Genomic DNA, 9,252 nt, shown 5'->3' on the forward strand with positions numbered 1-9,252 from the left:
GATCAAAATTTGACATAAAATATTAGGAACGCCAATAAACGAGGACGGACGTAGAAGGAATCGTGAGATGCACGCACGCCACACGTTGGTGGCGCCCTCGTACTCGTAACTATATCTAGCCATGGGCCAGGCCGGGCCGGGCTTGGGCCGGGCCTGAAAAAGCCCACGGCAAAAAACTGAGGCCCAGGTCCTCCCAGACCCTATCACTGGGCCTACTTTTCAAACCCAAGCCCGGCCCATCTGGTAAAAAGCCCTAGAAAGCCCTTAGGGCTTAGGGCCGTGGCCGGGCCTCTTCCTTAAAATGCTAATATACCAAGCCCAAGCCCGTCCAGGCCCTACTGGTGGGCTTAAAACTCAGGCCCAAGCCCGGCCCATGGGCAAGCCCATCGGGCCTAGGCCCTGGATTTTAGGGCCGGGTCTTGAGATGGCCAGGACTACTCGTGACCGGCGACTCAGCAGCTGCGAATGCTAGGAGAAAGACCAAATCAAGGGGAACAAAACCCAACTCCAAAGTCCAAAGTGAGTCCAAACACGAGTAGCAGCTAGTGAACCAGAGAAACCTCCGACCCCACCGCCTTCTTCTCCAGTCTCCCCCCTCACCTCACACCCGGAAATTCGGATCAGCACCGAGCAGCAGCACGCTGGCAGTGAGTGGGAGCCTTCCAGTGGAAGGAGTCTTCCAATGGCGGCCACCTCCTCCTCTTTCTTCGCCCCGCCCCCCGCGGCTCTGCTTCGCCACGGCGCTTCTCCCCGTCCTACCGCCGCGGCTTCCCCCTCCTCCTCCTGCCGCTGCCACGGCCGACTCCAGCGCCCGTCTGTTCGACTCCCCCGCCGCCGCTCAGCGGCCGCCCGACCCGTGAGCATCGCCTCTCCTCCTCCTCCTCCTATTCGCTTGGAACGCGTTTTCCAGAGCTTCTTAGTCATTTTGTTGCTATCCGTCTGCTTTGACAGCCGATTTACGACTCGGGTCAACCCTAGCTGTTCACTGTGTTCAAGATTGATGCGATCGGTGCCGCATCGCAGTTTTTCCTTGATGGACTTCATTCATATCTCTTGCTATTTTCCTGTGGGGGTGCTGATTTCCTGTCCTGTTCACTGCGTGTTTCGTAGGTGAGGTTTTGCGTCAATGGTGTCTATGGGTGGCCGGCGGTGCCCAGGGGTTGGACTAAAAGGGGGCCGACAAAGGGTTTATGCGCCGCTGGGGCACATGACGATGCTGTGAATCAAGTTGGCGAGGATGTCGACGACGACGGCAACGGAGTCCGTGTTTCCAATGAGGCCCTCCGCGCCACTATCCGGAAGAGCAGAGAGGTGCTGGCGATGCACAGAGATCTACTTGACCAGGTATCGTTTGCACGTTTCGTTTCTCGAATCAAATGCATTTCTCTTCATGCTCTCATCTGGTGGGTCACTTACACTTTATATCCTTTAAAAAATGTTACTATTCACCTTTTGAAAAATATTGTTACCCAACATTTCTGTCTGAAGCTCTAATCCAGCTCATGGCACGGCTACAACGATTAGTGAGACTAAACTGCCTAGTGAATTTTGTTAAGGACATAGCATTATCACATCGCATGACCTTCCTTCATATATAAATGTCTTTTAGGTACATATACGGGATGCTTCTGTTAAAATGATAAATGCGGATATGAACTTCCTAAACTATGTCTTACTTTTAGTCCGTGGATCACCCATTAAGCTCCTCAATTACACTGAAAAATGCTAGACCTCCAAGTTAAGTCAAAATGGCATACTCTTGTTGTCCGCCGTGCCTCCCGGAAGTTGAACTAGTAACTCTTTTTAGCCTGAATTTCGAATGCTAGACTGAACTGCATGTGCATTCTAAGCAATGGTTTGTGCACAACTGGAATGGTTACAATTCTGAGGAACATGGTTGTCAGGGGTAGCTGGTGGTAACAGCCTAACAGGGTCTGTGTTACCAATGAGTAATTTGCACCACCACCTTTAGAAGGAAATAAGAAAGGATGATCCTATAATTAAATATGAGGGAAAAATCATGGAATTCATGTATTTTGAAAACCTGGAATAAGACCGAGTATATGAAGTGCCAAACCAGCTAATGTTGGTTTTGGAAAAGTAGCAAACCCGCCAACCTTACTTTTTCAGAAGTTGCGCAGAATCTACTGCGTAAGGTGTCAATTTAACACTCTTGCTGGAATCGGAAACGTGTCTGAATGCATATTGGTTACAGATTGGGACGCACAATATCTTTGTGAATAACCTTGCAGTGCACTTTTTAACTATCCATGCTCATCATTAGCCCATTTCTGGAATTATTAGTGCTCTTACATTTATGTTTGCATGAATGATATGGAATCCACATTACAATTATGTATGTCTTACTGTTTATCTACTTGAATTAAAACCATACTATGTGGAGCTCATTGATCTATGGTGTAATTTATAATTTGTGGAACCATCATGGATTGAATTGTAATACACTGCCAGCTTATTCAGATATCAGAAAAGAAGAAGCTCATCTCTGTTATTGAGGCCAGCGCCATTCATAATGGGCAAGAGCCATTCAGTGGTAGTCCCTTTTCAAGCTCGGATGCAGTTTCAGAGGGCAAAGAGATTGGCTATGATCTTCAGATGTACCTTGACAGGCGTTCACAGAAATCCGAAATCCGTTCAACTCATGGAGAATCTATTAGTGGCCAGCATGAATACTATGGAAGTTTAGAAGGCAAACTTTCCAACACTGATGTTAATGGAAGCAAGGTCAGCTATGTTCACTATCTGTACAAAACTTTCTCTAGTGCTGCTCCTAACGTATATGAACCACAATCTGTTAATGGCATGGAGCAGGATTATGAAAAGGGACACTCAGTTACTGAGGAAATAAATGACAATTCATCTTCTTCGGCTGCTGTAGATGTTATGAATATCATATTGGTAGCTGCAGAATGTGCTCCTTGGTCGAAAACAGGCAAGAACGATTTAATAAATCTTCATTTTTTCAAGCTTTTCTATTTGTATAAGTCCAGATTCAAACTTAGCACCTCTAGGATGGAGAACTGGAGAATGTGGCCCAAACATAATACACCTTTTGGTTATATTCCCGGTGCTAATTAAGTATTTCTCAGGGGTGTATAATTTCCCTTTTTGTGCAAAATGTTCTGGTTTACATATTGGAGGTTATATATTTGATCCTCTAGTTTCTTCTGGTTTACATATTGGAGGTTATATATTTTAGCCTCTTGCAGAAATGTAGGGAAAGGCTGCGTACTATAGACCCAAAGTGGGTGGTTCGCCCTTTATCAAAAAAAAAGACCCAAAGTGGTTGGACCCTTCCCCAGACCTTGTGCAAGCGGGAGCTACGTGCACCAGGCTGCCCTTTTTTTTCTCACCTTAATATTTCCACGAGTGTTACCTACTCAAGTTATATGTGTGTTCACATCTGTAGTTACTGGTAACAGCTATAATTGAGGAAGAATAGGAGAAACACGGAGGGTATGTGTGCATGAATACTAAGTTATCCTATCGCTCATCAAGACAACTGCAGTGATACCTGAAGGAACAAGAAGAACACACACACACGCACGCCCCCACACCTACTAGCTACTGGCCTACTACTATTTTAAATAGCACATCATAGCGGAAAAGGGGCCGTTGACTCATCGCCACTATTTAATGGCTGCTGTAGTCTTGAACTCTTGATAACGTTTTGCCGTCGGAGCAGCATCACCTGAGACCTATTCGAATGGATCACTATAGAATCTTTTATTCTTGTCAGGGTCTTCCCTACAGTTTGTTGTCTAATCTACAAAATTGGAAGCAAGCTTGGCTACTTTCTGGCTGGCTCTGTCATCTTAGAAAAAATCGCGCTAGTAGCTTGTAGGTACTCCCCGCTTAGTACACCAAGCATTAGCATGGATTTAACCATAGGAATGAATTTATTTATCATCATGTAATGTTTAGAAGAGTCACGGTTTCTACAAAACTTTTTCCTTCATAACTAGACGAATTAGATATTTGTTCCTGTCAGGCTGTCGCCCGGAGCATTGGCTGCACTGTCCTCATAGTCGAGTCAGACATGAAAAAAACAAAGTTTCTCAGTCATTGAGTAGGTGTTCACAGAAAGCAAGGCACGGCAGATTTTGTTTGGATGTGATCTACTTAGATGCCCAGCAGATCCTTATATCTGTATAGTCTTCTCCTCTTGGTAAAAGGAGCATGCATGCTATACCTTGGAATTGGATATTTAGAAAAGCATCCAACATGTCCGATTGCTCAACTCCTACACCAATAACATCACAGGCCCATGTTGCTTGCACTTAAGTAGAACTACATTTCAGTTTTCCATCTAATGATGTATCTATTTATTACCCGTTAGTTGAGTTTGAGCTCTGCCTGGGTGGGCTAAGCTGTGCAATAAGTTAATTATGCAGAACATTTTCCATATATGGCAAGTTTGTTGTTGCCATTCTAAAGAGGATTTTTCAGTTATTTGATAGCCCCTTCAAAAAAAAGTTGAAGGAGCTTCATCAAATGATACCGTACTCCCAAGTGGTGCCTCATTCTTGAGTTTGGCACCCATCCTGAGCCATAAGTTCCCGATTCATCTCTTGAGCTCTATGCATGCTTACTTCTCCTACAAGATAAATTCAGAAGTATTTAACAAGTTAGATGGTCCATCCATGCCTTCTGTTGAAATCTATAGCTGTCCATGTTTCTCTACTTCACTGAAACTGACTCTGTAAAGGCTTATGAGGTTTTAACATAAATATCTTAAAGGGCTTTCTTTGCAAAAAAAAGGGGTTAGCTTCTGCTAATTGTTAGTACACATTGTTTTGTTTCTATTTTTTGGAGGTTGTACGAAATCTGTGCAGATGTTATCATTAAGCTGAAAATCAGTTTGGTAATCAGAAGAGTGAGCACAAATTTCATTGCTCTATAATATACTCCCTCCGTCCCATAATATAAGATGTTATTACAACCAATATATGAGTGTATTGGTTGTAGTAACATCTTACATTATGAGACGGAGGGAGTAATAAGTATTACATAGCCGCACATGATTTCAAACCTGAAGACACTGCTAATTTTCGTTTCTAATGGCTTGCTAAGGGAGCTGTGACCATGTTTTTAATCTCCTGCAGGTGGACTTGGGGATGTTGCTGGAGCTTTGCCGAAGGCTTTGTCAAAGAGAGGTCATCGTGTCATGGTATGTTTCTATAAGCCGTCTTATGATGATATTGTAAATAGAGACTCAACTAAGCTGCTAACAGTTGGTAAATGCCGCAAGTCAACATGGAAGATAAGCAGATGCTGCTTAACGTTCATGAAGTAGCATATTAATCCAGTAGATGACCTAAAATTCAAAAATTATGTCGCCGAATGACCTAGGTATCATGATGTTTGTGCCTAGTAAAACTTGAATGAATAAATATTTCATGAGTAATCAGTTGTGGCAATCATTTGATTTGGTCTTCAATGAAAATGAGTCATTAACATACGAGTAAATTCCATATTTTACCCCTAAGTTTCAGGTTTGTGACAGATTTTACCCCATTTAAGATAAATTATTCCATTTAACCAAACTCCTGCTAGTTTTTACCCTTTTAAATCTTCTAGCGCTTTCACAAGTCACATACATATCATTGTTTATATGGCGAAGATGATATATGTAATACCCAAAAAGGCTTTCGCCCCACTTTATAAATAAAGCAAACCACCGAGCACAAAGTCAACAAGGTACCATCCGCACAACACACACACACAACGCCACTGCAGGCAAGGTCCAACAACACGCTCACAAACACTACACAAGGTTCAGCTGTGGGCACAGCAAAACAAGCCCAACACAGACAAGAGGCACGCACAACACGGAACGGCGGTGGCGGCGAGGTAGAGAGAATCTAATCCGGCTCTGGAGGTGGTGGGGGAAGCGGAGGAGCCATCCGGAGAGCCATCGCGCGAAGCTGGGTGATGATGGAGGTGATGACATCTCTCTCCCTGGAGCGGCTAAGCGGCCGCCAAAGCTGCAAGAAACCAGACCATTTGAACAAAGCGTCAGTAGCGCGACGAAGAGGGACATGCTGAATCACAAGCTTATTCCTAATGGTCCACAGCGTCCAGGCAAGCACACCGATGGTCAGCCACCTAATGTGGCGAGATGCGGGTGGTAATGCCTGAAGTTCGGCAAAGAGAGCGGGGAAGTTGTTGTGGTCCCAGCTTCCACCCACTAATTCGCGGAAACAGCTCCAGAGGAACTGCGCGGACACGCAGGTGAAGAAGATATGGTTCGTGTCCTCTTCAGGCCCGCAGAGCGGGCACCGCCCATCCCTAGGGCCGTTGCGCTTCAGGACCTCAACGCCAGAAGGTAGGCGGCCGCGAATCCATTGCCACAAGAAGATCCTAATCTTCAAGGGGAGCCGGATCGCCCAGATGGTGGTGAGAGCTTCGTGGCCCGACGAAGGAACAATCGCCTGGTAGAGAGATTTAGAGGAGAATTGTCCAAATGGCTCTAGCCGCCACCTGGTGCGGTCCTCTCCTATCTCCAGATCCGGCTCGTGCAAAGCAATGCAGTCGAGCAGGTCCTGCCACGCATCAGTTTCCGCCGGTCCAAATGTCGCCGGAAGGCAAGGTGCCCTAAGTCAATAAGGGCCACCGCAACCGAAATCCGCGGATCTACCGCGATGGAGAACAGGTCAGGGAATCGAGCCGCGAAGGGGGAGTCTCCAGCCCATCTATCGAACCAGAACAGCGTGGCGGTGCCAGATCCAACCGCGATGGAGGTGCCGATGCGGAGGACTGGAAGGAGCTGTATGACTGATTGCTAGAACTGGGACCCACCAGACCGCTGGCAGAAGGCGAGTGGCTGACCACGGAGGTATTTCTGCTGGATGATGCGCAGCCACAAGCCACCCTCTCCGTTCGCAATCCTCCACAACCACTTAGTCAGGAGAGCTATGTTCATGTGCTTGGAGGACATGATCCCGAGACCGCCCTGTTCGCGAGGTTTACAGATCTCCGACCACCTAACCATGTGGTACTTCTGCTTGTCGCCCTCGCCAACCCAGAGAAGCGTCCCTGGACTGTGGCAATCTCATGGTGCAGCGTCTCAGGAAGGCTGTAGAAACTCATGATGAATAGGAGCAAGCTGGAGAGGGACGAGTTAATGAGCACCGTCCGGGCGGCCTTAGAGAGCCAGCGGCCCTGCCAAGGTTCAATGCGGTGCTGAAGCTTCCCCACCGTGGGGCGCAGCTCGGCCACTGTGAGCCTCGTGTCACTAATGGGGATCCCCAAATATGTTGTGGGGAAGCACCCAAGCTGGCAGTTGAGGCGGTCCGCGATGCTCTGACGTTCGTCTTGGGGGTAACCCAAAACCATGACCGCACTCTTATCGAAGTTGATCCTGAGGCCAGACATCTGCCGAAAGCATAGCAGGAGGAACTTCAAGTTCATGATGTCGTTCGCTGAGCCTTCCACCATTATAATGGTGTCATCCTATGTTTTTAAGGCGACGCCTTGCTTTAAGGCGCTGGGGGGGCGCTTCGACGCCTAGGCGACGCCTAGGCGCCTAAAGCGGACGCCTAGGCGCCTAAAGCGCAAAGCGCTGGGGGGGCGCCTCGACGCCTAGGCGTCGCCTAGGCGTCGCCTTACGGACGCCTTTAAAACATAGGTGTCATCCGCGTATTGGAGAAGGGAAATCCCATTCCCGCCTACCAGGTGCGGGACAATGCCCCTAATATGCCCAGCCGCTTTGGCCTTATCAAGGATGGCCGCTAGCGCATCAACAATCACGTTGAAGAGAAACGGAGAGAAGGGATCGCCTTGCCGGACCCCACAGAATGTGGGGAAGTAGGGGCCAATCTTGCCGTTTATGTTCACCGCCGTCCGACCCGAGGAGACCATTTGCATCACGCGGGTTACCCATCTATCGTCGAATCCCTTCCGGAGCAAGCATTCCCGAAGGAAAGGAAGGGCCAACTGACCGTGTTTTAGGCCTTGTGGAAGTCGAGTTTCAGGAAAACTGCCTTGAGGTGTTTGGTGTGCACCTCATGGAGTGTTTCGTGAAACACTAGGACTCCATCCAGGATATACCGGCCCTGGATGAAAGCCGACTGATCCGGGTGAGTGATCCAGTCCGCAATTGGGGCCATCCTAATGGCGTACCCCTTCGCAAGGATGCGAAAGATGACATGATCACCGTGATCGGGCGGAACTGGCGGATATCCGATGCTCCAGTTATTTTGGGAATAAGGGTGATAATCCCAAAGTTCAGCCTGGTAAGGTCGATGGACCCAACATAGAACTCTTCGAAGAGGGCCATCACCTCAAGGTTTAATCACCTCCCAGAAGGTCTGGAAGAACTTCACTGGGAGGCCATCGGGGCCATGAGCCGACGATGGATTCATGCCCTTAATGGCAGCCCAAACCTCAGCCTCGGAGAACGGGGCCGTGAGGGCCAGATTATCCGCTGGCGAGACACGACGTTGGGGCAGCCAGATGTCGTGGGCTAGGGCTGTATGTAATATAGCCATATAGGTCACCTCATCGTCGCTATCCTGGTCGCCTTCCTCTCTATCGCCGGGCTATGTGTGTTTACGCAGCTCACAAGTACTTTCCGGCCGTATGCAAGTACACAAGGCAAAGCATGTGCACAGAAACTTGACCGAGTCTCCCTAGAGGCTGGCTCAAGTACGTAGCAAGACTGGCTAGGCAATGCTAGCTGATTGATTTATCGCTGGGAAACTCAAGGAACACACACGAAGATGTACGCGACATTGCCACATGCGGGTTGATGACAATGGAGGGCTGGCCGGCCTCATTTCGGTCCAGCGATGCGCTGCTCTAGTTGACGGCGGTGGTAGTGGGAAGAAGCCGGGGCGGTGGTTGGGGGCGCCTTACCCTGTACTGTGTGCGGGGGCCATGCCGTGCCGACGCAGGCCACATGGGCCGCAGCAGGCGGCCATGTTCAGTTTGTGGTCGGCGAGACAAGGCTTGGATAGTACTTCCTCTGTAAACAAATATAAGACGTTTAAAGTATATGGCATGTCACATAATCAGTGATATATGAGTTCGACTTGTCAGAACTCAATTTTTGTAAAGGGTTAAACAGTAGCAGCAGCATGGTTAAATGGAGTAAAATGGAAGATTTTTATCTTAAACAGGGTAAATTCTGTCAAAAATATCAAACTTAGGCGTAAAAAATGGAATTAACTCTTAACAAAAAGAATAATGTATTCAAATAGTTGTGGCACATCTAGCATCACTTGTACA

At 47.8% G+C, this 9,252-nt stretch overlaps 1 protein-coding gene across 4 annotated transcripts in view; it reads left to right on the plus strand.

The window, feature by feature from the left end:
• Nucleotides 1-545: 545 nt before the first annotated feature.
• LOC119331759 (soluble starch synthase 2-1, chloroplastic/amyloplastic-like) overlaps nucleotides 546-9,252 on the plus strand; it is a 14,030-nt gene continuing 5,323 nt past the window's right edge. For 2 of the 4 annotated variants that reach the window (XM_037604943.1, XM_037604935.1), the window contains exons 1-5: nucleotides 546-856; nucleotides 1,111-1,344; nucleotides 2,473-2,745; nucleotides 2,833-2,953; nucleotides 5,127-5,191. In XM_037604943.1, the coding sequence (XP_037460840.1) occupies nucleotides 683-856; nucleotides 1,111-1,344; nucleotides 2,473-2,745; nucleotides 2,833-2,953; nucleotides 5,127-5,191 (867 nt within the window). In that variant the 5' untranslated portion in view covers nucleotides 546-682. Of the gene's footprint in view, nucleotides 857-1,110; nucleotides 1,345-2,472; nucleotides 2,954-5,126; nucleotides 5,192-9,252 lie in introns of all 4 variants that reach the window. The other 2 variants (XM_037604948.1, XM_037604929.1) reach the window with 2 other exon arrangements.

Source organism: Triticum dicoccoides, chromosome 1B (assembly GCF_002162155.2).
Source record: "Triticum dicoccoides isolate Atlit2015 ecotype Zavitan chromosome 1B, WEW_v2.0, whole genome shotgun sequence".
NCBI classification, from domain to species: Eukaryota; Viridiplantae; Streptophyta; class Magnoliopsida; order Poales; family Poaceae; genus Triticum; species Triticum dicoccoides.